Here is a 27,213-nt window from a genome sequence, read left to right as displayed (position 1 = left end):
AAATATTTTGATATCCTTCATTAAAATTGAGTTTAAAGTCAATATCACAAAGTCATATCAATATTAATAAAGATTCTCAATGTTCCAAATTAAAATTCAAATAATTTTTCAATTTAATATTAAACAAACACTCTATAAGAATTTTTTATATTTCTATCGACTTAACCCATTCAATTAAGTCAACGTATGTTCTCTGTTGCATTACAACAGGTCCGTATTCTGGATGTTGGCGTAAAACATCTCCTAAGAAAGCATAAACATGTTTTCTTGATCTCTGTAAGTCTTCGTTGTTTTCTTTCGCAAGATTTAGATATTCAAGTGAAATTTCCTTTGGATTCTTATTTGTTGTTAAACAAGTTGGATTTTTGAAAAAGCACTGGCCTGCCATGACCGCGTAAGCTCCAGTTCTCTGTATTATTTCTTGAGCTTGCTCTAAACTTGAAATTCCGCCATTTGCAATTACAGGAACAGAAACAGCTTGAACAACAGCTTTAATAGCATCATAATCTACATCACCTTTCTTGTCAGCTTGTTGTGTTCTTGCATGAACTGTAATTAAACTAACACCGACTCTTTCAAGATCTTGAGCAAATTTAACTGTTCTTTCTAAGGAAGGGACACTGTTATCATCTGAAATAAGTCTAATCTTAATACTAACTGGCTTATTAATTGACTTAATAAGGTTTTGTATCAGAATTAAAGCAGAATCTCTATGTTTTTGTGTATCTATTAAGAAAAAGCCGCAGCCACTTCGACTTGCAAAGCAATGTGTACAGCCACAATTCAATTCTATCATATCGCAAAAGTTTTCAACATCTTTTGCGCAAGAAACGAGTTCTTCTAAGTTAGAGCCTAGTAATTGGACAACAAGATTCTTTTCGTTATCTCGAGTTGTGAACCATACATCGCGATCTCGCTGCTTTGTTCGAGTAACCCAATGATGAGCATTTATGAATCCAGTCCAGCAGAGAGAGACTCCATTTTGTCGGCAAAGTTTTCGAAATGAGTAATCATTTACATCTGCCATTGGCGCGAGGAATATAATACTCTCGCGTTTGGAGTTCTCAAGGAACTCGAGACTCATCATGTCACTTTTTTATTGAGTTAGAGATTTTGCTAAAATTTTGTTTCAGATTTTTTTTCAATTGATTTGCCATCAATGAATATCGTTCATGCAAATGCATAGATCTACTTAAATGGGCTTGATTCCCTCAATATTTTAAATCATTGATTAAAATTCATAAATATTTCCAATAAAAAATGTATATTATTAAAAAATCTATTATATAAATCATTTAATTTCAAACAGTTTTAACTAATATTAAGTCTATTTGTTAATTTGAGCAATCAACAACAAAATAATAAAAATTATTCTGGACAGAGTTCGTTAATCCATTTAACTACATCATCAACAGATATTTTCTTATCATATCTAAACGGCCTATGGTCATTTGGCTTCCAAATTGCAAAACTTGGGAACAAATCAAAATCAGGAACGTACCAAGGGAATAATTTCATTCCTTGCATTGATCCGAAGAATTTCACGTCTTTACGTCTTACTTTCCTTGCTACTTCGTAAAAAGTCAGCTCAACTTTTGTATTACTCCAAGAATTGTAATAATTTGCAAATAAAACGGAACAATAGTTACCTGGTATATCATTTGAGATGTTATAAGTATGTTTAACTAATGAGCCAGGTATACTCGTTGAATTCAAGATCAAATGATTAAAATCTAATGTAACTCCGTTATTTACGAAGAAAAGTATCCTTTCTTTAGATATAACATCTTCATCAGGGCACATCCAGACATTCATCGTGTTGTTACCGATTTTTAACAGGAAATAAGATGTTTCTGAACGACTTACATTTGCAATCTTTCTGTATGGCTCGAAATCGTTCCAAGATAGAATAGTTGTATATATATGACCTTGATATTGATTGTCCAAGGCATTTATGTAGTCAGGAAATTCAGGTTTATAAGAATCTGAAACAATTGCAAAAACACATCCAGGAGTGAACCTAAAATTTCCAGAATTTGCTTCAACAAACTGTGTCATTGTTTGGTAATCGCTTTTTGTCGATAAATTGTTTGTTGGTGAATAATAAAATTGTAATTTTGTTTCTGTAGATGGCACATAGTAAAATTTACGCCTGAATCGGTATACAGAGGCCATATTTTCATATTCCATAGGTATTGTATGCCCATAATAAACGAAATAACTATAATTATTAATTGCATTTAGCTGTTCTTGCTTTTTTTCCTTAACTCGTGAATATCTAAGTGATAAAACTAGGTTAAGAAGACCACTGCGAATATTTTCGAAACTGTTTAGATAAATCAATTTTTCACCGCGAAATATTGCTACATATGGTTCTTCGATGGAAGGTATCATACTGGCAAACTCGAATTCTTCGTAATTTATTATTTTAATTGTAAAATCTATTGGACTTAAATTGTTTATTTCTTTAGGTATTTCGAAATCCATTTTATTCTGAATTATGAAGCCAATAGTGATATCCTGAAGAAGTAATTTTCTTGCGCTCGCGAAATTAAAGAAGAAAAGAATGGTCAATAACATTTTGTCACTTTTGGAAAAGAAATCACAGTATCTCACTTTTGTGGACAAAATGCAAAAACCTATGAATTTTCCTATTTTAATTTGATATTCATAATATATAAGTATTTGTAATGCATATTCTATCTTCTAATTAGTAAAATTACATTGCCCGCCAAAATCAAAAATTTTCTATTGAAAAAATAGCGCCAAGTCCAAAAGTGTCATTTTCTCATTGAAGACCGCAGCTGGAGTCAATGCCGATTATCCACTTGCTGGGATGCTACACAGCCTTTGATCTGGCCAATCATAGTGCTGTTCCATCCACATCAGCAAGTGGATAATCGGCATTGACTCCAGCTGCGGTCTTCAATGAGAAAATGACACTTTTGGACTTGGCGCTATTTTTTCAATAGAAAATTTTTGATTTTGGCGGGCAATGTAATTTTACTAATTAGAAGATAGAATATGCATTACAAATACTTATATATTATGAATATCAAATTAAAATAGGAAAATTCATAGGTTTTTGCATTTTGTCCACAAAAGTGAGACAGCCAAGAAATCATCTCAACATGAAGCCATTTTGAACTCTGCATGATTACTGTATTTTGCATTTCAATGGCAAACATATACAGTATATGAGGCTTTATGAACTGCTAATTATTAATGATATCAAATCCCATATTAAAGCCATCATAATTTTAAAACTTCGGAAAATTCCAAAACATTTCGAAAAAGTCAATGAAAAACATAATGTCAAAGAAACAACTCTTCATAAAGCAATCACTCATAATCAAAATAAATTAGCAGAGCTCCTTCTTTCATATAGTACAAATACTAATGAACAAAATATTTTGGGAAATTCACCTCTTCATATTGCAACAATATATATAATAATAAAGAAATAGTAAAATGCCTTCTTTAGCATACTGCAAATATCAATGTAAAAAATAATGGAGGAGTAACACTTCTTCATATGGCAACAAATAGAAACTTTAAAGAAATAGTTGAACATCTTCTTTCACATGCATAGGTGGTTAACAGTCGAACAAAAATAAAATGTAATATTAAGAATTTAGGCGTTGACAAAATCATATAAAAACAGGGAATCAGAAAGTCCAAACTGATACCATTCTGGATGGGTAACATTAAAGTTAAATACATTTTTAAGCAGTTCTTATATTATCGAAAAAGAATCTAAATCATTTTTCTTTTTGTTTATTTTGTGTTGCATAACGAAAAGGAGTTCTACCAAATAGATCTTTTAAAAATCGATTACACCATTAATGCTGAAAGATAATAAATGAACAATAACACACATAAATATATTTTTTTAATTCCAAATATAAATATAAAATAAACAAAAGTTAACTTTGCCAAAAGCAAAAGTATTAAATTAAATTTTAATGTTGCATATTTGTAACAAATTGTTGAAATTTAGAATCTTCAACTTGTGATGAAGACACTAAGGTCATTAAAGAGAAGATCAATTGATTTAATCTATCAAGAACCATCAAAACTGATTTTCCTGAGCTGTTATTGATATCAGACCTCGATTGAACAGCTTTTAACTGAATTACAGAGTCATTTATTATCTGATAAGCTTCGTTTTGTTTTAATCTGTTTCCTTCTGAGAAATGTGCAAATAAATTACTCAAAATAGGAGCAAAACTCTTCATCAAGGTTATAGAAGCTGCACTTTTCATTAATTTCTTCTCAACTTTCGTCAAAAAAGTTGATGCGTTTTTATCTATCAAAGATAAGTCAACTTGACTGTTTGTAGCAAATATTTCTCGTATATTATTGAATGTTATTGAGTTATTAACATAACATTCCGCTTCAAAAAGAGCAGTTATTGAATGATTTGGTAAATTGATGGAATTTCGTTCCAAAACGGAATTTAAGTAATTCTTAACTTGTACAACTTCATCGAAACTTGTTTTATACTTGTCTTTCAACTCTTTAATTTGTTGAATAATATAATTCAGCAAATCATCGATTTCGTTGAAATTTGAAGCTGATCCAAGTAAATTAGCGATCTCTCTTAGCTTTGGAACTTGAATATCGCTGTCATGAATGTTATTTTGGACATGATTTTCATTTTCTCCTTGGTTTTGAAGTCCGATAGATAAACTCATCTCTAGATCTTTATATTTCTTGTTTTCGTTTATCAATGTTTCGATTCTTGACAAAACAACATCTTTTTTATTTTCAGAAACAGTTCCGTCAAGGGGCAGCATTTCCAAAAGACGATCTAGGAATTTTCCGTAGTTAGTTTCACCACGTTTTTGGCTTTGGTTCAGTTGCCATTCGTAAGTTTGAATTCTTGATTTAATACTTTCAATAATTGCATCAACAGGTGATTGCTCTGGCTTCACAACACAACATAAATACTCAATGATTGGTTGTAAAGATGTTGCGTTACTGTTTTTGAGGTCTTCAATTTCTTTCATTTTCTGTTCACACATTTCGTGAAGAGTTTGATCGAGATAACCATCAAGAATAGCTTTAGCATCTTCTATGTCGTCTTTGAGTTCAACAACTATGCCTTTAATCGTTTCAAAAATTGTATCATCGTCATTCAAATCTTCTTCCTCTTCTTCTCCAATATCTTTCACCTCTTTGATGAATTCAATTAAGTCATGAACAAGACCTTGATGACTATTTTCAGGAATAAGCTGTTTTAATCGATTTTGCTCTTGAATCATTATATCTTTTTGACTTTTACCGATTTCTATCTGTTTATTGAGTTCACAGTTCGTTTCAGTCATTTCTACTGCTTTATTCTTAAGAAAATTAAGATAATCTAAGATAGATGATCTTGAATAAAATAAATTGTCAATTAAATCCATGGATCTTTCTATAATTTCAACCATCGTGAGAGAGTTATCAAAATATTGGTCTAGTTTCTTCTCTACTTCGTTTATATTAAGAGATTTGAATACATTTGTGATTAATCTCCTTGTTTTTTGAAGCTGATTACAAATTTCTGATATACTCTTAGAGTTATTCGAATAACCATGCAATCTTCTTATGATTTCGCTTGATGATTGGAAGATTCGAGATCTCATCGCAGTTAACTCTGTTTGTTGAATAGTTAAGTTTGTAAAATCATGTAGAAATGCATTATTACAATCTCTGGAAAAAGATGCAATAGGTTCAATTAATGTTTTGTATTCTTCAAAATTTTGAGATTCTTGTAATTTATAATAGATCTTTTGTATATCTGAAAACTGAATAGATAGTAACTGACACGTTCTAGATGCAGATCTCCCGTTAGGACCGTCTTGATTAGTAGAAAATAAAATATATTCTAAACAAGAAGCAATAGATTTGAAATTTGCATCTATAGTAATCTGTGCGGAATTGTTAGACTTTTCTTTTAGCTTTGATACTTCTAATTCAAAGAGTTTCCATGTATTTATGAATTCATAAGCTTCTGATTTCAATTCTTTAAATCCAAATTCATTAGAACCAGATTTCTGGAGAGAAGGCATTAATGAAGCTGTTTTTAATGCAGCAGAATAAAAATTATTAAAATCTGACTTAAGTTTTGGCATTTTTGTATTAAAAATGGATGTTCCTGAGAACTCTGAACCTTCAAGAACAGTGAATTGATGAATTGTATTGCAAAACGTATTAAATTGCTCTTTTAACTTCGGCAAACTTGAAGAATTAGATGAAATTGTATTAAGTGATGATGCTGAATGCAATTTTTTGATACCACTTCGTTGCGAATTCTTTCCAATATTGGGTTTCGTCAACGGAGTGACCGTTTTTTCATTCATTGTCACTTTTCTAAATTTTCCAAAAATTACTTAAAAGATTCATTCAGCTTTTAACAAATATTATTTTAAATTTTATTCAATTTATACTTTTGATATGTCACTTTTTTCAATTTGAAAAAATCAAAACTAAGTTCCAAGAGTGGAATAAGAATGATTGCTATGTATCTAATAAAATGTTGAATAAACAAGTATTTGATATTGTACTTTATTATCATTGGGCAAACTTTCCATTCATAATATAACTTAAAAATTTATCTCATAGTTGATTATATACACAAGAATTTATATAGATAACAAAAATTTTATATCAAAATTCATGTAAACATTACAAACAACTGGTTACTATTGTGCAGTACTTCTATTAGTATTTGATCATGATATCAAACTTTAAAACCATAAATAGAAAATGACCATCATAACACGTAGCAAGATTAGTTCGAGTGCCACACTTGAGATTGAAAATCCCATATTTAAATTATGAAATTCCCAAGAAAATAGCATTATTTGCTTCCATTTTTGGTAAGACTTTCAAGTTCTTTTTGATTTTGTATTATGGTATTCAATAGTTGACTCTCTTCTTCATTTAAATCTATTAAGCTTAATTTTGGAATTAAATTTTCTATTTCTTTTTTATTTTTTAACGTGACCTTTTTCATTAACTCCTGTATATTATGAGATAATTCATGTACTTCTGCATATAGATCTTTTAACTCAGTTGGTGCTTCTGTTGAAATAAAAGTATCAATCTCGTTACGAATCGTTTTGTTGATGTTATTTGGCAATTGTAGTTCTTGCTTTTCTGCTTCATCAATTGAATGCTTATAGCTATTTAAAGCTTTTTTCAATGATTGTATTTTTTCTTTTCTTTCTTTGCTCCGTACGAGCTGAGTTTGTGAGCTTAGTTTATAAATTAAATCACAAGAGTTTAATCTATTTTCTAAATTCTGAATTTTTGTTAAAATTGAATTTGCATCATCGGTGCAATTGGTAGATACTTCTTCTGGCTTAAAATTTAGATCAAACGCGTACGATTTGTGTCTACCAATCCTCTTGTTTGAGAAGCCTAAACCATGAGATTCATTCATTTTTTAAGTACTCCCCCTTCATTTCTTGATAACAATTTTTTTTGTTCAAATATATGCATTGCAAATAGTATGAACATTGAGTTTAGCAAACGGCAAAAATAGTATAGTATGCGGGTTTGACGAACAAATTTGCAAACTTTTATCCAAAAGATCATTCTCTTCCAAATGGTCTGTATTTATGAAGTAACCCTTGAAAGGATCTTACGGGTGCACTTACACCCAGTTGACACACTCTCAATTCATAAATAATACCATGTATGTGTATAACATCATTGCAGAAAACAAAAATGTTTTTTTATTCGTTGAGAAAATGGTCTGGCAGGTTGAGACGCGTTTCAATAACGTGATTATATTCTTGCCGGAAGCCAATATTGGAATTCAGAAATCATTGGCGGATAATTTTGTAGAGTTTTTAATTCATAAATATTTCAAGATTCACAACACTTACACAGTCTAGCTAGTATATCCTAGCAGATAGACCACATAATTATAGTTCTTCTGGCTTGCAGCACTATCATGGAAGACCAAATGGAGAAATGCCGAATTCACAAAAAATGACGAGAGTTGAAATAATAATTATGAGAGTTTACAAAAACCGTTTTGCCATAAATTCTAAAGCGTTCAAGATTAGATGTCGCACGTCTTCTTGAACATTTTAGTTACTAAACTTAGGTCTGATCAGGCCTTTAAGCACATTGCCTTCATTGGCAATAGATACTTACCTGCTCTTACCAAATCTTATTTTTCTTACCTTACATTTCCAGTTTTCAAGGATGTTTCCGGCTTAACAGTATATAAATGCACTTTCAAACACGGCGTAGCTTCTGTTATTAACGTACAAGGAAATCCGTGGGAGACAACACAAAAGAGGCCACAAGACCTTTAGCCTTCGGGCAACCAAAATTATTTGGCTTAGTAAAGTTTTTGTTTTATCAAAAATTACATTATTTCCTGTATTTCGATTTTTGTTAAAAATATAATTTGATTTTTTACGAATTTTACTATAAATTACGCACTCGAAAACACAGTTTTTCAAGTGTTGTGACAAAATGATCCAGATAAGTTATCAATTTTGTGAATTCGGATATGAAATTAGAGAATCAAACACATACCGAGCATTTTGAATTACATAGTACAAGTTTTTAACATCTAATATGATTTCATTTGTGCGAGGCAATTTTTCGATAAAATTTTGATTATTTATCAAAAAATCAAACTTCTCTGTAGAAAAAAATACCAATTTTCTAGAGACTAATATATCATGGTGGGAAAAGTGATGAATTAAGATCAATAAATTCGGAATAAGTATCCATCTTTTGAAATTGCTTGTTATCTGTATTTCTATCAGGAGTTTGTTGTGGTGTGTTTGCCTCTGATGATTGACTTGGAATTGCGTCAGTCTCATTTTTTAATTTATATAAAAATTCAACATTTCCGATACTTATATCTTCTCTTATTTGCTTTAAACTATTTAATGAATGAAGAGGCATCTTTATTGGTGTAAAGCTCTTATCAACTGGGAATTGTATTACACCTAAATCAAAAGATTGAATTTGATGAACATTTTCAAGTTTCAAATCAGGAAATTGTTGTAATGTTTGCATAGGAAGCCTTGGTGGAAGAACATCGATTTTTGGAATTTGTGTTTTTGGAGGAACAAGAGAGTTAAATCGTGAAAAATCAGGATTAACTTGTTTGGGATCATATGACTTGCGCACTTGCTCATATTCGGCTTGATCAATTATTGGTGGAGGCTTTTTTATATTTGGAGGGATATCTTGAGCACGAGTTTGCCTTTGAGGTGGTGGACTTTCATCACTAAATATATGGGATGCCATTACTTTTCTTTTGTTTGCAATAACATTCTCGTTAATAATCATTATCTTACAATAATCTTTTTAAAACATATGAAAGACTTAACCATAACAAGTACAAAAATACAATACAAATTTAAGTTAAAAATTAGAAGTTGGTACCACAGATTAGGTATCAATAATTAATCTTATAAATAGGAAAGAGTTTTCAACAAGAATATAGTTTAATATATATAATAGTTTATCTGTGATACCGTATTACTGAACAATATTGATATAATTAACTTACTTTTTTGCTAAATTTACCAAATCTTCATCTGTAACACAATGGCGAACCCACTCTTTAAGAGCTTTTGCGCCAATATTCTTATAGAAGCAAAGACTTGGCTCATTCCAATCAAGGCATTCCCATTCAAGTCTTCCTAAGCCTTCATCAAGACATTTTTGAGCTAAGTACTTAAGAGCTTGCGTACCATAACCTTTTCCGCGAAATGCTGGACGAATATAGAGATCTTCAAGATATATTCCTCCTTTACCCAAAAATGTTGAAAATGAATAGAAGTAAAGTGCATATCCGATTGGTTGACCTTCATGCTTGAGGAGTAATGCATTGGCATACTTCTTTTCGAAAAGAGATCTCCTATAATCTTCAACAGTTGCTGTTACTTGATCAAGAAGCTTTTCATATTCAGCAAGTTCTTTTGCAAGTGATAAGATTGTTTCAGTATCTTCAACAGTGGCTTCTTTGATCTCGACAATTTAAAAAAAATGTCAAATTTGGAAAATGTCATAAAATTATCAGTTCACTCCAATTATTCATCTTAGAAATTATATTTGAAAGACATAGCTAAGAATGTTAGACATCACATAGATATCTTTTCACTCAAGCACATTCTCACATATATATATTATACTAATAAAAAATAATATATATGTGGGTTTAATGATCATGCTTGATAGGTAAAGACTTTTAGAAACTATTATAAATGAAAACAGGATTTGAATGTTAAAAATCAGGGTAGGAATACTCCTCATATAATTTTGCTTATAATTAAAAATGTTTTAATGTTATGTTCAAATACTACAGCCATTGGAGAAGTCATGCCATATATCAGATTTATTTGTAATTTATAAAGTTTCCAAATTTTTCGGGTTTAAAAATTGCTGTCGGGTTCACTTGTCGATTTAATGACAGTTTTTATAATGCACATGAAAATAATAAAATCCCTTTGAGTCATTTTTGACATAATGGTAAAATTTTCGAATGTGAAAAACCTCCGATTCTCACAAATTCCGTCAAATGCCAAATTGAATGTGTCAGATAATTTGATTCTCCGGCATTTTTTAAAAGTGTATTATTACAGTTCTGGGAATTCGCGGAACGTAAAAATCAACTAAAATACTTATCCGTTCAAATTTATCAGATCCAACGATTGGGTGTAATTTTAAATTCAAAAAATTGAATGTATTGAAAACTGTTGGCCGTTTTATAAATATATATATATATTTGATATAATATACATTGTCACAGCAATTAAAATATCCCATTTTGAAACCGAAATACCATGTCGTCGCTTTGTAAAGTTTGATTCAAAAAATTCTTAAGAGCTTCTTTCCATTCTTTATTGATGCTACCATTGATAATCAATCGTTTAAACAATATCACATCAAAGAGATATATTCAAGAGAATACTATTCCAGCAATGTATGAAAATGCTTTTCCTCAGTGTTCATCACAGAAAGGTAATTTAAAATTTGGTGGAAATTTGCCAGATTTGAATATGGCTACCATAAAAATCCCTCCAAATGAAGTCATTTGTTTAGCAGGAAATACAATTATGGCATCAAACAAAAACTTTATTGCTAAAACCAAATTTGCTAAATATCAATCAGGAAGAATAGACTGGGTGGATGAAATAACGACAAGGAATCCACTTGCACAAAATGCAAAAGTTCCATATCCGATTGATCAAGATGTCCTAGAGAAAATACTTCAAGGCCCAATTAGTCAAATTCAATGCGAAAACTCTTCTGACGAGTGTATATTTCAATATACAGCTGTTGGTCCAAGTCTTGTAATGAATATTAATCACTTTGTATTTTCAAACTTTTTCTTCACATTCAGATCAATAATTTCTTCTTATGATGAAGGTGATGAACATATATCACAAGTTCGTTTCTATAATCAATCATTAAGAAAAACTCAAGACATTCATGATAGAATAGAAACTGTTTCAAACAGAAAGAGAATTTACACATATAACAAACAAACCTCTCAAACATTAATAGATTCCATTCCAAAATCCTCTGATTCTGAACAAAATCCACAACCTTCAGGAAATATTCCAAGTGATTATAACATGATGGCAACATTAGAAAAATTAGGGGGTTTTCCTGATAGTTTTAGAATCGAAGGTGATGTCCACTTCAGGTTGGATGAAAATTCTAGTGATGAAACTGAATTTTATTTCCCAAAGAACTTGAGGTTTGTTCTCCCAGTCCAAGGTGGTGTTACAACAATGGATAATTGTACAATGGATTTCCCATACAGCCCACCTTTGCCACCGGCAACTCCACAACCAACAGCTATACCGCCGACACCTAAACCAACTCCTACTCCTAAACCAACCCCAGAACCATCTCCAGTTCCAACACCAGAGCCAACCCCAGAACCAACTCCTTCACCTAAGCCAACTCCAGAACCATCTCCAGTTCCAACACCAGAGCCAACACCTAAACCAACTCCTTCACCTAAGCCAACTCCAGAACCATCTCCAGTTCCAACACCAGAGCAAACACCTAAAGAAGCACCTCACAATCATACGCCAACTCCACAACAAGAAGATGATAAACAAAGGAATGAAAAGCTAGAAAAGGAGAAACATTTAATTATGTATATAACAATCCCATTATTTGCAATTCTTGTAATAATCATTATAATTCTTTTGATAGTTATTTCGAGGAGACCGAAAAAGTTTGAAGGAAATACATCTGAAATGGGACAAACATTAATTTAAAATATTTCTTAATAAAATATTTTGAACTTAGGATAAAATGTATTTATTTGTTTCTTATTGAGTTATCAGTATTGGTACTTTAAGTGATAGAGCAAGAAACATGTCGGAAAAAAGAAGTGGTCCAGCTCTCAGCACCAGCATTCAGCGACCAATACACATAACTTAACACAAATAAGTTTTTGTTATAAGCATAAAAACAATTAAAAATTGTACGGAAAACAGTCAAAATTAGATTATATCCAATAATCTAGTAAATTTTATAACAACAAATCTCCACATAGGAGAACAAAAATACAAATCCGATTAAAAATTTTCAATGAAAATAAAAATGTTGAATATTAAGTGGAAAATCTTAGTGGCGCTCTGGCTTTGAAATTCTATCCTTATATATATTAAAAATTTCAAAGTTAACATCGTTAAATACATGTAAATTCTTTGATTCGCCAATAAATTGCTCCATTGATTCAACATTTTTAAGATTTGCTTGAGATAAGAATTTGGCAAAGAATTCTCGAACTTTTGAATCAAATTTCTCTTCATCTAAGAATTGTAGGCATTCTTCGTTTTTATTGTTGCAGAAAAGCATTTGCCCACGCAATATGAGTAGGTAATCAAATTGTTGCCTCATAAGTGGCGAAGATGATATAATTTGTTGAAAAGTTTGTTTTAATTTTTCGATTGTTTTTGTTACGGCAATTAAACCTAAATCGTATCGCTCTGCTTTAACGTATGATAAAACGCAAGAAAATGTAGAGTCAACAATAGCTCGCGGTCTGAGATTTTTGTCAATACATAATTGTATTACCTCTTCGTATGTATTTCCTGCATAATGATGATATTCAAAGTATGACTCTGTCTTAGCAAGTTCGAGTAGAATGGCAACTGCAAGATTTGGCTTGCCATCTAAGATTAAAGTTTTATATGCTACTCTAAAACAATGAATACCATCAGCAAGTGGATCTGACCAAAGATCTCTGATAGTTCTAGAAACTTCATAATTGAATGTGGCAGATTTTATGAATAATCTTGCTGCTGTGATTGCTGTTTGAATAGTATTTTGCTTATCTTGGAGTTTTTCATAGCATTGCATTTCACCAAAGGTTGCTAAGGCAATCATCCCTTGCTCAAAAGGATTTTCGATATCTTGCCTTTTCCCAAGTTCGTAAAATTGCTGGGCTAGTTCCATTATTGATTTTTTACTATTAAAACTACTATTGAGTTTAGCAGAGAGCTCATCCCACTGTTTATAAAACATTTACAAATTTCGCTAATATGTCACTTTTTCGATATCCAAAATCTTTCTTCAACATTCCATATCAGACTCATGAGAGTTATAACCTCAACATTAGTTTCAAACGTTGGCATTATGGGCTGAACGGTAGAATGTATTGCTATGCATAAATTAATGCATTAGAGCAGTAATTTATTTAAAATATAGGATCGTATTTTCTCGGAAACAGGCAAAATACAAGATAACATACAGTTTTTAAATTATGGGTTCAGAATTTGAAACGCATACCATTCATCACAGGATTTTGAAAATAATTTGAAGGAAAAATCTTTTATTATTAATGCATTCTGATAAATTTTGCATGTAATTTAATTTTTAAATCGATTCTTAAACGATAAATTCAATAATCTTAAATATAATTTGAATTTTCGATAAACTATATTTTTAGAAAATCGGGAATTTGACAAATAAATTTCATAAATTCATACCATAGTTTGAACTATATGAGATAACGATTCAACAATTGTCAAATTTGAAAATTCAAATTTCTCCACAATCTAGAATATCCAATAAAATATAAGTGAAATAAGCAACGTAATTAATGGTATAATCCATTAACAAAGATGATTGGACCAATTTCGGGTGAGTTATTTTCAGATTCCTCTCAAAAATTTGATTGTCCCATCCGATTGTAAATAATTCAAATCTATCGTATATGCAAACTACGTGCATATACGTAGATGACTATAAATTAGAAAACGATATTGCAGATCAAATTCTGTTGAAAAGTAAATCTGATCATAGAATATTATAACATTACTTAACGTTTGATATATTATCATAATTGTTTGTAGTTTTCTAACCGTTTTTATTGAATTTCAAATATCAATTGAAGATCATCATTTTTTTTCATTTTGACAATAATTTGATAAATATATCCAAGAGGATTAAATCTAACATTTTTGAGTTATCTCAATTTTTTTCACAGTAAATCAGTAATATTGTTTATCACTATAACTAAAATTCATTTTTATCAAAATTATGATTTTCGAACTAAATCTCAAACCGTTTTTGCCTATCATTTGCCAAATTTTCTTAATGTATTCTTTCTTACTTTCAGCTGCTTTATGCAGAAGGCACCGCCACATGCAACCTGAATCCAACGGCGGCTCTGCGACAGCAACTCCAGCAGATGGAGTCAACGTCCGCAGTGGCCCAGGTACAAATTATGGAAGAATCGGCGGTCTTTTAAGAGGCAAATCTGCACCAGTTACAGGATCCAGTGGCGACTGGTGGCAAGTTAGCTTCAACGGACGTACAGGATACGTTCACTCTGATTATGTTTCAGTTCAAGGTTCTGTAAATTCAAATATTGGTGTTAACATCCGCTCTGGCCCAGGCACAAACTACGGCAGAGTTGGTGGCTTAGGAAACGGAGCCGGTGTCACCATCATCGGTATTCGCAATGGAAATTGGTACAAGATTAGCCAGGGTTGGGTTTGCGGTGACTACATCGTCCTCGGCGGAGGCGGTGGTGGTGGCGGCGGAAGCGGCACCGTTACCGACTCCCAGATGCAGAGAATGGGCTGGTCTAGATACAACCTCGGCGATCTCAACCGTTGCCTTGGCAAATTCGGAATCACTACATCTCCAAGAATCCGTCACTTCATTTCCCAATGCTCTCACGAATCTGTTTGCGGCACATACACAAAGGAAATTGCCAGTGGTACAGCTTACAACGGCCGCGAAGATCTTGGCAACAAATATCCAGGCGATGGACCAAAGTTCAAAGGCGCTGGTTACTTACAAATGACCGGAAGAAACAACTACCAGAGATTCGCTAACTACATCGGCGATCAGCGTGTTATGGAAGGTGTCGACTACGTCGCTGCCAACTATCCATGGACATCTGGCGGCTTCTGGTGGATGAACAACGGCATGAACGCATTATGCGATTCTGGAGCTTCCGTTGAACAAGTCACACGCAAGGTTAACGGTGGCTACAACGGTCTTGAATCACGTAGAATGTACTACAACAGAGCTTGTGGTATCTTCTAAATTTACCCTCTTAAATCCTTCAGCATTCAGTTTTAAATGCTAGATATCTCTTAAGTAATATTTACTCTCTTTTTTCTTTCAGAGATTTTTCTTAACTTTCATATCTTAAAATTAAAGATTTTTTATACAAAGTTGTTTCCATTCATTATTATTCAATTCAACGACAAACAAAGTAACATTTAGATGTCAGATTACATTTCAATTCAACTCCAAACATTATAAACATTAAATGTGGTTTCTAAAGTAAATTGTACTTTGCATTTGGTTTCATTTATACATGAAGGTATTGAGCGTTATGTTCGAATATTAAATATAGATAAAACCTGCATTCTCACATAAATAACTCAGATAACAAATTTCTAACAATAGAGATCCACCTCTTAAATAATGATGATTCCACAGTTGATTGCTTCAAATTTTAAAGTATATAACTCAGTAATTTGTTACAGTTATCAATGATAAACGAAAAATGGAGAAACATCCATTTATATTGCAACATATTAAGTAATTGATAAACATCTTCTTTCAGATGAGACAAACAAATGAATAAAATATTTGTAGAGTCATAATTTTGTCTGCACAATACTCTGATAAAAAGAATTTAAAAGAAAACATAATTTTTCCGTTCCAAATCATTTCATGCATTTATATTTGAGATTATGCTCAGTTTCTTTATACTTGGTTTCAAAGATTGCAAAACAGCCCAATATTTATCTAATTAGGAAAATCTACCTCTGAATGATGGTTAAATTGAAGGGAGACTAGTTTTGCCTGAAGATAATGTTCTTAAACATATATAGACAAACATTATAGATATTTTGATATTAGATTTAGAAATTCTTTGATTGAGAAAATGGATTTTGTAAATTCCCATTCATTTTGCTACAAAATTCCATTGTGAGATTCTTGAGTTCAAAAGAATCAATAAGTGGAATATTCATGATGAAGAGAATTATGATCATAAATCATTAATTTATTAATAAACGTATTATTTTTTTTAAATCTGATTTTGAATTTTACAATATTTCCATTGCAAATAGGTTTGGGCTTCTCCATTTTTCATGTATATGAAAATTCCAAACCGATTTACTAATTGTTTCGCTTAATTGTATAAAGAGTATGATTGATACAAATACTCTATTATCAAATGAAGATCTAGACCGGTAAAAGTTCTTAGGTAATGATAAGACCCAACATATATTAATTAGGACTTTTCAACTTTAGGTTTTTGAGAATTTTATATATTGTAATTTTAATAATGTTGTCGATGAATTGATAAATATATTAAATTCAGCAAATTAATCAAAATTATATTAGATTAGACTTTATTTTTGATCAAATTAAAAAATAACAACTTTGTTAAAATAGCTCCTTTTAATTAGAGAAGAACGACACCACAACTTTCCTTCTCGATAGCTGGTACTCTGTAGTTGAAGAGGTAGTAGTTAAGCTTTCCATCTCCTGGAACGAACTTGCAAACGTTGAGCAAGTCCTTGTTCTCGAGGATATCGAGGCAGTTGAATACATCAGCCTGGTAGTCCTCCTTGGCCTTGTACATTGCAGCCTTGGCGATATCTGTGAATTGAGACTTTGTGCAGAAGTAGTAGTAGACGTAAGCTGCTGTGTAGCTATTGTATTTAACGCAATCTTTGACGGTTGATGGAACAATGTAGAATGAGAAGAAGTTTGTGATCTGATCATTTTCTACGAGAACATATGAACCAACGATGTTCTTTCTTGGTAAGAAGTTGTGGGCGACCTCTTCCTGTGAGAAGACTTGAGCGATCTTGTACTGTTCGAGGTACTTGTTGAGCTTTTCTGTGACTTGTGGAACATCTTCTGGTCTCATCTCTCTGAATTCGCCACCTGCGAATGTAATTGGGGAAAGGTTGTACTGGCGACCAGCTTTCTTGATGTCTTGGCCTGGATGGCGAGCTGTGAACTTGATTTCAACTAATTTCTCGTAATTTAAGAAGCGGTGGTGGTATTGAGCTGTTGTGAATGGTAGTGTAAGGTTCTTGCCGGCTGTGAAAATGGCTTCGAAGATGCCTTGAAGATGAACACGACGAGTGACTTCTTGGATCAAAACTGGAGCAAGGCTCTTGCCACGAAGCTCGTTGTGGACGGAAAGGAAGTCGACAGCAACGATGTTACGTGTGTCGATCTCGAAATGATGGCTGCCATCATCATCGATAACTTTCTTTTGAATACGAACTGTAATTGGTGTGGCAGAGATGAATCCGACTAATTTTCCAGATGCATGGCGAACACCAATGTGCCAATCTGGGAGCCAACCTGGTGGATGAAGAGCCCAATCTAAGAATTCCTCGGAATATGCGAATTGGAAGGTGTTGTTTGGATGAATAACGTAGTGCTTGCATAAGAAATCATAGAGTTCAGCACGCTGCTCTGGGTTTTTAGTATCTACTAAGACCCAGGAGAAGCCTTTTGGAAGTGGAAGTGGATCTTTTGGAACTTTTGAGACATCATTGCATGTATCAATGACACCAGCATCTTTTGGCTTCTCTTTCTCCTGGACAACCGGTTGGGTGTTCCAGAATTTGTGCTGCTTCTCCATATCCAAATCAGTCATTTTATATGGTCACTTCTATCGTCATACAAACACTGAATTTCTTTTCAATTACGATCATTCGTATATAATAAATATTAGCACTATCATGCTAAATAAATTCCCTGCAAGAGTAAGAATAAGGGTTTCGTTTTGCGAAAAAAACGTACAATACGCAATTTCGCTAAAAAAACATTTAGCTAGCAATTTCGACCTCTGACTCCACTCAAGACGTCACTTTTTTAATTTTGCGGTATCATCTTTTTGGAAAATCTTTATGAATATTATATAAGAAGTCTCTTTAATATCTATATTTCATATTTTTATCGATTTTTAAAGTTTTTGCGAAAAGTATTCAATTATTTTTGCTATTTGGTCGGGTAAATGTCAGATTTGTGACATTTTCTGATATGATATTCAGATTCTACGTTGATAATAATGCTTATAGAACCCTCTTGCTATTGTGTCAAAATTGCGAACCCGATAGCAAAAATATCTCGCAATATCAAAATTGAGATATTGAGTGAATTATGCATTATAGAGATTAAAAATCTGATTTGTGAAAACATCTCATCAGTTTCTAGCTAATTCAAAAATCTTTACTATCTTATTCGATTAAAATGAAAAGGGAATAGTTTCATTATGCTTTAAATGACAGCCTTATAATATAATCATAGTTTTCGCTCAATATGCAGCATTTTTTTTTCGAAATCTATGGTCAATGTCCTAAATACTGATTGCTTTGCATTCATATCTCTTACATTTTCTATACCCACATCACTATTCATTGCTATTCCTATCTTTTTCATTTTTGTTTGTTTCTCATAATTTCTCAAAAAACACGATAACTTGATATTTGTAAATATCATACTTTATAACGTAAATAAGAACTTGACCTATTAAGAAAAGCAGTAATGAAAAGAAAATCTGAAATTCATAAAAATTACAAGTTTCTGATGACAATTAGCTTAATTAAACCAGGTACAAGATTATATAATTGTATTTTCTATCCAATTATCCATATAATATTTTATCCAGAAAAAATAACTTGATCAATACCAAATGATTTTTTAACTAGTAAATAAAGTATTTTCTTTACACACACATCGTATATCATAGTTTTTTTTTGGTTTCGCAAAACATCCAAAAACAAATATGCTATAAAAGTGACAATTTTAGCAAAACGAAACTCTTAGTAAGAAGTAAAAAAAGCTCTTAATTTCACTTTGATATCTTTTGATGAAAAAATTAAGGAAAAATCAGGCCAAGCTCTTGTCTCCAGTGCATATCAGAGGCGATACTTGCTATCACGTGATATCATCATATTAAATTTCATATACAAATGCTTTAGATTCTTTTTACTGTTTATCAGTTCATTTCATTGTAATTGATGTAACAGTCATTATAAAGATGATTTAAAACTAGAATTGTCTGATCTTATTGACAAATATAATTTCGAAATCATTGAATTGATAACATATACGCACAATATTTTAGCCATATGTTCAACTAGTTTAGTTTTGCAATGAAAACAATTTATTTATCTATGTCTCATCATATTTATTTGGTGAATCTTTATATTCCTTGAGTTCTTAAAAATGTGAGTATTAACCAAATCTATTAGATGCATATTATGATTTAATATAACTCTGCTCGTTCTCATTGAAATAGTAATCAAAATTTTCCAATATATTCAAAAAACAAGTTCCTCTTATCATTTATTACGAGGGACTATTTATAGTTTCAATATTCATAGATCTTATATAAATGAAATAGATGGAATACGAATATCTCATAGAATAAAATTAGGAAAAAAGTATTTTGGAATACTGTATGAAAAATTTTGTAATGTAATGAACAGCTTTATGCAATTTGTGGTAATATTTACATTATATTGAATAAAATAAACAATAAAGTCAAACAACTAAAAATATAAGATTCAACCGAATCTGGTTCTAAATCCCCAAAGAGAAAGGATACATTGCATTGTTTCATTCGCCCATTTTGTTGTAATTTTGACATCTTTTTGATTGTCGTAATACGCCATTTGACATTCATGAATACACTGCTTATTTCTAGAAAATATCATAATATTTGTGACGAATTTATATTTTGATTTGCAAAGTTCTTTCATCTCTGATAAAACATTTTTAACAATTGTGGAACCCCATTCCTCCACTTTGGCATCATCATAGATTTGATCATTCAAGGCGCCCTGAATGGCCTTTTGTGACCTCGTCTGCATCTCGGTTAATAATTCTTCCTTGGAAAGCATTTATGCAAAAGTGACAAATAAAGAGAATAAAAGTGACAGGAAAAATGAATACTACACCTCGACAAACGGAAAAATCACCAACAGTAAGCGAGCAAAAATACCGTCAAGGGCAACAGCAGTATATGGAAACAGGAGTTGTTAATGAAGATCTTTCACAAGTCAGGCAACAAGAATTAGATGAATTATATCAAGATATTCAATCGCGTATATCAGCTGAAATTGATAAAGCAACAAGTAGTTATTACGAAAATTGCCAATTGATAGAATCTAGTATTAATGAAGTTGAAATGGAGGCAAGATTAAGGGCAGATGCATCATTTCAGAATCTCCAAGGTGAGCATATTAAAGAACTAATCCAAGTGGAAAAACAATATGCTTTGGAAATAATCAGAACAAAAACAAGATTAATTCCAGCTGTTGAAAACCTTAAAAGGAAAGCCACTACCTTATCAAAGATAGGAAACACAGCAGAATCTCGCCAAGCGGAGCAAGAAGCTCAAAAAGAAAAAGAAAATGAAATTAAACGTAGAAAGGCAGAAGTTGACAAGGCTTTTGATTCGACTAGAAAAACAATCTTTACTAGACAAAGATCTGAACTCTCAATATTAGATGAAAAATTAAAAGCTCAACTGAATCAGATTACAACTATTAAAGAAGCACAAATGAAGAGTCAGCTTCAAAAGTTGAAGGTTGCAATACAATCAATTTTGGCTCATTCTTGTGATGTAATACCAAACCATCTCAATAATCCGAAAAATAAAACTGATATCATGAAGAAACTTCAAGGATTTGCTAACGAAAAGCTTAAAGAAATATGCAATACTGAAGAAGATATTGAGTTACCTACCGTAATTGACCAAGCAACATTTTCAACAAAGAAAATTTCTAAATATCCGCTTCAATATTTCAATTCCGCAAATGAGACACAGATGATTAACAATAGCGCAAGACGATCAAAGACAGTCTCTCCTCTTTCACCAAGAAGAACACCAAAATAATAATTTTTTATTTGCTGAGAAAATGCATTGTAATGATAAAAATTTGTTTGTTATTTTAAATACTAAGATCAAATGTTTCAATTTTAAGTCTCATATTTGAATTTTTATTTCTTTTGATTAATTTTTCTCGATGCCTGATCAAAATTTTGTTATTTTTGTTAATAGGGGAAAAAGCATAACATTATATCTCAATTTAATCTTTGTTTACAAATTCATTTCTTTCTTTTCATGATTGGTTTTCAGAGACAATCATCAAAACAAATTGTTTCAAACTACTTTCAAAATATTGTCCAGTCAACAATTAATGGAAATGTACATGAAATTCAGCAAGCTTTTGAAGCTGAAAAAAATTCTTCAATATTATTAGGTTCTAGTTTCTCATTTCCTCCACCTCCGAGACTTTCAAGAAACAGTAAAGAAATTGTACCATGCAAAGAAGTATCATTATTACATATTGCAGCGTATTACGATAATTTAGAAGCATTTTTATTCTTATTATCAAAAGGGATACCATTGAGACTTGCTTCTGGAGCTGGGTATCTTCCATTGCACTATGCTTGCGTCGGAAATGCAAAAGAAGTTGTTGCATATATTCTTAAGATAGATCCCGAACAAGCAAGTCTCGAATTAGAAGTCGTCTATCCACTTATTAACTTAGCAATTTATGCAAATAGCCCAGAAATTCTTAAAAAACTTTTCAAATTTGGTGCAAATTTACAATCTCCTAAAAATATTAGTGCAAAACCATTCGATCAAGCTCTTCGTTCTAAGAACTTCGATTGCTTACTCATCCTCCTTCAAGGAAGATGTCGAACTGATGTTACAGTCGCTGAATTAAACCCATTGATGCTTGCTGTTGTAAATGGAATGACAGAAGCTATCGAGCCACTTATACAAAGAGGTATTTCACCATATGAAGTCAATTCTAAGGGCGATACTGCTTTAACTTGCGCTTGTACGATGGAGAACGTCGAAATTGTCAAGCTTCTCTGCAAGAACATGAATGCCATCGAAGTTAAGACCAATGGAAACAAACCATCTGTTGCATATTATGCAGTTAGGTCCGGAAACTTGGAAATTCTCAAAACCGTTTTAGATAAAGGCTGCACGCTTGATAAATTCGATGCTAAAGGTAAGACAGCTCTCCATGCACTTACTGTTGTTAATGATCAAGATACTGCAAACGAAATGCTTAAATTATTAATTCAATACGGAATTAACATTAATAATCGTTATAATTCCGATTCCTACAGGTTCTTAGAAGATCTTGTTATTAACTACACTGTTAAAGATTACAGTACTCTTGTAGAAACCCTTCTTCAAAATAATGCTGATCCAAAGCTCAAAATGCCTGATGGAAAAACTTTACTCACTTTCGTATCTAAGTATAAAGGATCCAACAATCAAAGAGAGAGCAAATATTATTCCATTTTCAAGAGATTTTATCCGGAACTTCAGTAACGCTATTTTTGTAAGTAATATGTATAAAAACTAATTTTATTAAGCATTTTCACATATTTTCTACTTTAACTAACAAATAAAATTATTTATTTTCTTTCCAACACTTGAAACATTTGAATAAAAGTATTACTTATGCATATCCCATCAAAATATATACTCTTCATTGACATACTAGATTATCGAAAAAAAATTTCAAATTTTCAAAAAGGTAACTAAACTCCTTTCGCCGATCCGATTTGCCCCATATTTAAAATATAGCTTGCATATGTAGAAGAAAAGCTAATTTTGAAGTACGCCCCAAATCCACCAACAGGATTTCGAGCTACTAAAAAGGTACTTTTAAATGTGATTTTTTTTATAAAAAATTAAATTTATTTTAAGATCAGACTAAAAACTAATTTTATGGAAAATCTATATCGACAAATTTATTACTTATTGGGTATATAGATTTTTTGATTATGGCGATTATGTCTGATATGCTTCCAATAAGCCAAAACACATTTCATACTGATTTCTATAAAAGGTATCTTTATTATAGAAGTGTAAGCTATATCTGTTTGTTTTTTTATTATAACAAATTCAAAATTCTCTTATAAGGACTAGATGAAATCTGTATTATTAAATCATTAGCTAAATGAAGGTTCAAATAGAAAGTAAATATCAATTTATATGATACTGAAACCAAATAGTTCTTTTAATAAAAGATAACACGCTGAAAATTATTGAGTATTTGCAAATCTCAAAAATCTATTGGTGAATTTGGCTCAACTTTTAAAATTATAACATCCATATCAAATCATAAAAGCAGACAAAAATTAAAGCCAAACCTATCGGCCAATTTTTTTTGATATTTTGATTTTTGAGGTATACTTTTAAAAGTGGATTTAAAGCACTGATGAAAAAACATTAACTTCTGTCGTTATGATTATTGATTTAGACAATAATGATTTTAATCTTTGATTATCAAAACACTAAAGTCATCTTTTTAACATTTGCTTGGTAGCATTAACTCAAGTCTAAAGTACTATTTTATGTGGCACTCTTAGAATTTTTGTATTCATTGTACACGCTGAAATAGTACCATTAAAGTTATGGCGGACTTTCAAAAAATAGTTTGGTCACCTTTATTTTCAATGGAATATCAAGTTCAAATAAAAGATTCTTTAGGCTACTTTTAAATCTTTTTAGTATTTGAACTTGTATGAGAAATATGACTTAAAAAAGTAAAATTAAAAAAATAATTTCTATAAAAAAAGGATTATTAAATGTTCGAAAACATTAGTAACTTTATGGTAGAACATTCTGAGAAGATTGAGCTTACTCTTCCTCTTCCTCGGACTTGTTCTGTCCAGCCTTAGCATAGCGGGCGTTGCGGAGGAACTTGGCGTTCATTCCCTTCTCGAACCAGAGTTTCTTGACAACGCACTTATGGATACCATTGCGGTGGTGCTGGTGGCTTCTGTTGTGTGCAGATGTGTTAGAACGCTTGGCCATTCTTAAGGGTCCACTGTAAAAATTGAAAGTCTCTCAAAATTGAGAGGCGATTTGCAAATAATCATTATCGTCTTTTTTTCGAAAATCCACTTTTCCTAGTGTTCTGATTAATATTTTGTGAATGTAACAATGAAGTATATGTTTTAATAAGATGATAATATATTCTATCACTTCAAATCACATAAAAATTGCAAAATCAGCGAGTTTTATAAGAACATGATTTTTTCCTATTTTTTTGCTCCTGGATGCGTGTTTTGAAAAATAGATATTTTCGAATTTTGATTTTATTATAAGTATGAATTTTATATTAGGAATTTTTTGACCTATTTCCAATCATTAATTCCTAAGTTTTTCTAGGAATTAAATTGAGAAGAAATTAGGAAATTCGCTTTAATGCCATTACATACTAATATTGTGATGCATGTAGTTTATATTTAAAGAGGCTAATGTCAGAATATCGTGCATTTTATAAAAAATTCAAAGAATTGACAATTGGATAGCACAAATTTAATTCTCCAGACAAAGTATTATTGCTTATATATTCAAAACATTATCCTTTGTTTTGAAATGTTGGCAAAAAATTTTCGTGTTATTTTTTGTGTTCCAGCATAAATTATGTATTTACTTATGAAAGATAAGCATTTTATTCATTATCATAAAGATATACCATAACAAATTGATAACATTTAAAAAAAAAGTGTATTTTAGTAGGTATTATTCTGGCCAATGCCCATTTTTAAACGATTTAATATTGACCATATCAATAGCCGACTCAATGTAAAAATTTAGATATTATTTTTTTCATTATTCAAACTTTGATAAATTTTAGTATAATAAATGATTTTGTTTCGTGTATGATACAGAAATGAAAAGCTTAATTAATATCATTTTGCATTTTTTCAAGAATGTTAGAGTACATCTACATTAAAAAATCGGATTCGAATTGCGATACTGCATCAAATTGTTGCACATCTGATAAGGATCTCAAAAGAGTAAAGTTAATTTTTTTGTGTTTTTTTAAGTTTTGGGTCTTAGTAAAACACCATCTTGAGCAATATTTTTGGGATGACGATAGGCCTTATTTGGCCTTACAGTGGACCCTTAAAAAGAAAGGCCATAATTTATCGTCTTCTTATGAATTTTCAAAAGTTTACGAATAATTATTTTTTTTAATTACATGAGTTATATTAATATCTATTCAAATGACCTCTAAACAATTTTTTTATCATGTCAAAATCAGAGGCGGAGAATGACAAAATTGCTAACTCAAATAGCTATTTTTCATCTATTTTTCGTTATATCCCTTCTAGCAATTTCTAAATTACCATGTTCAATCGATTGTGAAATTAAATTTTTCCCAGGCAGGCCGGTGCTAAATTTCACCTGGTTTTTCAACCTTAACTGTTCGGATTTGAAAAAATATCACGATTCTATTGATCCATCACAACTTTCTAGAACATTATTAACAAAAAGGAAGTTCAACATCTATTGTGCAATTAATCCATCATGCTTACTGCAGTCAAATGTTTATACAGGATTGTTTAGGAATGCTTACTTAGGAAGAATATGTTCAGTTGAAAATTCTCATATTAAATTGTATAAGAAAGACGTACCAGTAGATTATCAGATGAAAATTGTTGGATTTTATGATGTCGGTATAGCATACGTCCAACATTATTGGCAATGGAGCCATGTAATTCATGATTTTTGTTCAGGTTTAATGTATTTACCAGAACATTTGAAGAATGTACATGTTGTAACACTCCAAACAAATGCAGGATATTATCATACTATTCAATGGCTTAATTTCCTCGGATATAATGCTACAGTACTAAATTTGAATAATCAAGAGCAAGTTTTTGTCAAAGAACTTTATTTCGTGACAGGATGTGAACATGCTCATTCAGTTACAATTGGTGGCATCAAGAGATTGCGAAATGTTGTTAGAAACAAATTAAATTTAACTACGATTAAACCAACAAAGTATTACGTGTTTAATAGAGTAGGCAGAAATCTACGACAAATACAGAACCATGAACAGCTACTTGAAGCTCCGAATAAAGATGTTAAACTCCCCGATAATCAAGTTTGGCATTATTATGCTCCATTCATTAAAAAGATTGAATATGCAGCTAAGTTCTTTGCTCACATTAGGGCTTTTATTTGTCCTAGCGGTTCAACGGTCTACAATACCATATATATGCAAGAAAAAACACCAATGCTTTTAATTTTTGGCCACTTTGATAAACCAAACATTCAGCTATGTTTAACATCCAATTTATACATGATTGGCATTACAATTCCCCTTCCAAAGAACTTGAGTGCAAATTACCTTGTAAATATTCCTCAAGCAGTTACTTTAGCCAAGAAAATAGTTTACTGTTCAGAACACGGTCACTGGGATAATACACTTGGACTGGTTCATGCAGTTACGAAAGGTGATTACAATTTTGATCCTATTATTGATGTTCCTATGAAAAACTAAATTCACTTTGTTGTTGTAACTAGTAAATTGTGTGTTTATGTATTGGAAATGAACTTCATAGAATTTTTATATCTTCTTTCAATCAATTCTTTTACTTATACATGGGAAATACATTTCACTTTCTTATCATAGTCAATGATCTATTTGAAACATTCAATCTCTCTATATTCTACTGCGAAATCAAGATCTGTGAATCTTCTCTGGTGTTATATGAAAATTCAATGTTAAAACGGAGACAATCCGAGGTGACTAACTCCAAAATCCTATTTGATTTTGAATTTTTTTTTTGGATTCGAATTTTTGGAACTTTCGATACAACGTCACTTTTCGTTTCCTTTGAATGCAAAATTAACGATAAATGTTGATGAAAAATTATATG

The 27,213-nt window shown here is 31.3% G+C and overlaps 14 protein-coding genes across 14 annotated transcripts, besides 3 other annotated features; 5 read left to right on the top strand and 9 right to left on the bottom strand.

The window, feature by feature from the left end:
* Window positions 1-140: 140 nt before the first annotated feature.
* On the bottom strand, window positions 141-1,115 carry TVAGG3_0677740 (tRNA dihydrouridine synthase protein; the record flags this gene model as incomplete). Its single annotated transcript, XM_001581123.1, has 1 exon — window positions 146-1,084. One exon carries the CDS (start codon window positions 1,082-1,084, stop codon window positions 146-148), a length of 939 nt encoding a protein of 312 aa, XP_001581173.1.
* A 200-nt stretch (window positions 1,116-1,315) lies between these two features.
* TVAGG3_0677730 (thioredoxin-like family) lies at window positions 1,316-2,565 on the bottom strand (the record flags this gene model as incomplete). The annotated part of the gene is made up of 1 exon (XM_001581122.1): window positions 1,369-2,487. The coding sequence occupies one exon, from the start codon at window positions 2,485-2,487 to the stop codon at window positions 1,369-1,371; it is 1,119 nt and encodes a 372-aa protein (XP_001581172.1).
* Window positions 2,566-3,841: 1,276 nt separating this feature from the next.
* Window positions 3,842-6,334, bottom strand: TVAGG3_0677720 (WD40 repeat-containing protein; the record flags this gene model as incomplete). The annotated part of the gene is made up of 1 exon (XM_001581121.1): window positions 3,963-6,119. One exon carries the CDS (start codon window positions 6,117-6,119, stop codon window positions 3,963-3,965), a length of 2,157 nt encoding a protein of 718 aa, XP_001581171.1.
* Window positions 6,335-6,517: 183 nt separating this feature from the next.
* Window positions 6,518-7,910, bottom strand: TVAGG3_0677710 (uncharacterized protein; the record flags this gene model as incomplete). Its single annotated transcript, XM_001581120.1, has 1 exon — window positions 6,848-7,432. One exon carries the CDS (start codon window positions 7,430-7,432, stop codon window positions 6,848-6,850), a length of 585 nt encoding a protein of 194 aa, XP_001581170.1.
* Window positions 7,911-8,039: 129 nt separating this feature from the next.
* Window positions 8,040-8,383, top strand: TVAGG3_0677700 (uncharacterized protein; the record flags this gene model as incomplete). Its single annotated transcript, XM_001581119.1, has 1 exon — window positions 8,064-8,318. One exon carries the CDS (start codon window positions 8,064-8,066, stop codon window positions 8,316-8,318), a length of 255 nt encoding a protein of 84 aa, XP_001581169.1.
* A 31-nt stretch (window positions 8,384-8,414) lies between these two features.
* On the bottom strand, window positions 8,415-9,319 carry TVAGG3_0677690 (uncharacterized protein; the record flags this gene model as incomplete). Its single annotated transcript, XM_001581118.1, has 1 exon — window positions 8,692-9,270. One exon carries the CDS (start codon window positions 9,268-9,270, stop codon window positions 8,692-8,694), a length of 579 nt encoding a protein of 192 aa, XP_001581168.1.
* A 2,480-nt stretch (window positions 9,320-11,799) lies between these two features.
* Window positions 11,800-12,031: a mobile genetic element.
* Window positions 12,032-12,394: 363 nt separating this feature from the next.
* TVAGG3_0677670 (factor VIII-associated gene 1 family protein) lies at window positions 12,395-13,530 on the bottom strand (the record flags this gene model as incomplete). Its single annotated transcript, XM_001581116.1, has 1 exon — window positions 12,616-13,518. One exon carries the CDS (start codon window positions 13,516-13,518, stop codon window positions 12,616-12,618), a length of 903 nt encoding a protein of 300 aa, XP_001581166.1.
* A 1,052-nt stretch (window positions 13,531-14,582) lies between these two features.
* TVAGG3_0677660 (family protein-related family) lies at window positions 14,583-16,537 on the top strand (the record flags this gene model as incomplete). Its single annotated transcript, XM_001581115.2, has 1 exon — window positions 14,593-15,552. One exon carries the CDS (start codon window positions 14,593-14,595, stop codon window positions 15,550-15,552), a length of 960 nt encoding a protein of 319 aa, XP_001581165.1.
* A 275-nt stretch (window positions 16,538-16,812) lies between these two features.
* TVAGG3_0677650 (N-myristl transf family) lies at window positions 16,813-18,158 on the bottom strand (the record flags this gene model as incomplete). Its single annotated transcript, XM_001581114.2, has 1 exon — window positions 16,931-18,145. The coding sequence occupies one exon, from the start codon at window positions 18,143-18,145 to the stop codon at window positions 16,931-16,933; it is 1,215 nt and encodes a 404-aa protein (XP_001581164.1).
* A 1,802-nt stretch (window positions 18,159-19,960) lies between these two features.
* TVAGG3_0677640 (intracellular transport of viral protein in host cell) lies at window positions 19,961-20,396 on the bottom strand (the record flags this gene model as incomplete). Its single annotated transcript, XM_001581113.1, has 1 exon — window positions 20,061-20,396. One exon carries the CDS (start codon window positions 20,394-20,396, stop codon window positions 20,061-20,063), a length of 336 nt encoding a protein of 111 aa, XP_001581163.1.
* A 39-nt stretch (window positions 20,397-20,435) lies between these two features.
* TVAGG3_0677630 (uncharacterized protein) lies at window positions 20,436-21,455 on the top strand (the record flags this gene model as incomplete). Its single annotated transcript, XM_001581112.1, has 1 exon — window positions 20,441-21,394. One exon carries the CDS (start codon window positions 20,441-20,443, stop codon window positions 21,392-21,394), a length of 954 nt encoding a protein of 317 aa, XP_001581162.1.
* Window positions 21,456-21,622: 167 nt separating this feature from the next.
* TVAGG3_0677620 (spectrin binding) lies at window positions 21,623-22,989 on the top strand (the record flags this gene model as incomplete). Its single annotated transcript, XM_001581111.1, has 1 exon — window positions 21,623-22,855. One exon carries the CDS (start codon window positions 21,623-21,625, stop codon window positions 22,853-22,855), a length of 1,233 nt encoding a protein of 410 aa, XP_001581161.1.
* Window positions 22,990-23,059: 70 nt separating this feature from the next.
* Window positions 23,060-23,981: a mobile genetic element.
* A 191-nt stretch (window positions 23,982-24,172) lies between these two features.
* Window positions 24,173-24,349, bottom strand: TVAGG3_0677600 (ribosomal L29e protein family; the record flags this gene model as incomplete). The annotated part of the gene is made up of 1 exon (XM_001581110.2): window positions 24,173-24,349. The coding sequence occupies one exon, from the start codon at window positions 24,347-24,349 to the stop codon at window positions 24,173-24,175; it is 177 nt and encodes a 58-aa protein (XP_001581160.1).
* A 6-nt stretch (window positions 24,350-24,355) lies between these two features.
* Window positions 24,356-25,449: a mobile genetic element.
* Window positions 25,450-25,556: 107 nt separating this feature from the next.
* TVAGG3_0677580 (glycosyltransferase family) lies at window positions 25,557-27,019 on the top strand (the record flags this gene model as incomplete). Its single annotated transcript, XM_001581109.1, has 1 exon — window positions 25,977-26,834. One exon carries the CDS (start codon window positions 25,977-25,979, stop codon window positions 26,832-26,834), a length of 858 nt encoding a protein of 285 aa, XP_001581159.1.
* Between the last annotated feature and the right edge of the window lie 194 nt (window positions 27,020-27,213).

Source organism: Trichomonas vaginalis, chromosome III (assembly GCF_026262505.1).
Source record: "Trichomonas vaginalis G3 chromosome III, whole genome shotgun sequence".
In the NCBI taxonomy this organism is placed as follows: domain Eukaryota; phylum Parabasalia; order Trichomonadida; family Trichomonadidae; genus Trichomonas; species Trichomonas vaginalis.
Note: the sequence above shows the minus strand (reverse complement) of the source record. Positions and strands in the feature narration are given on the sequence as shown.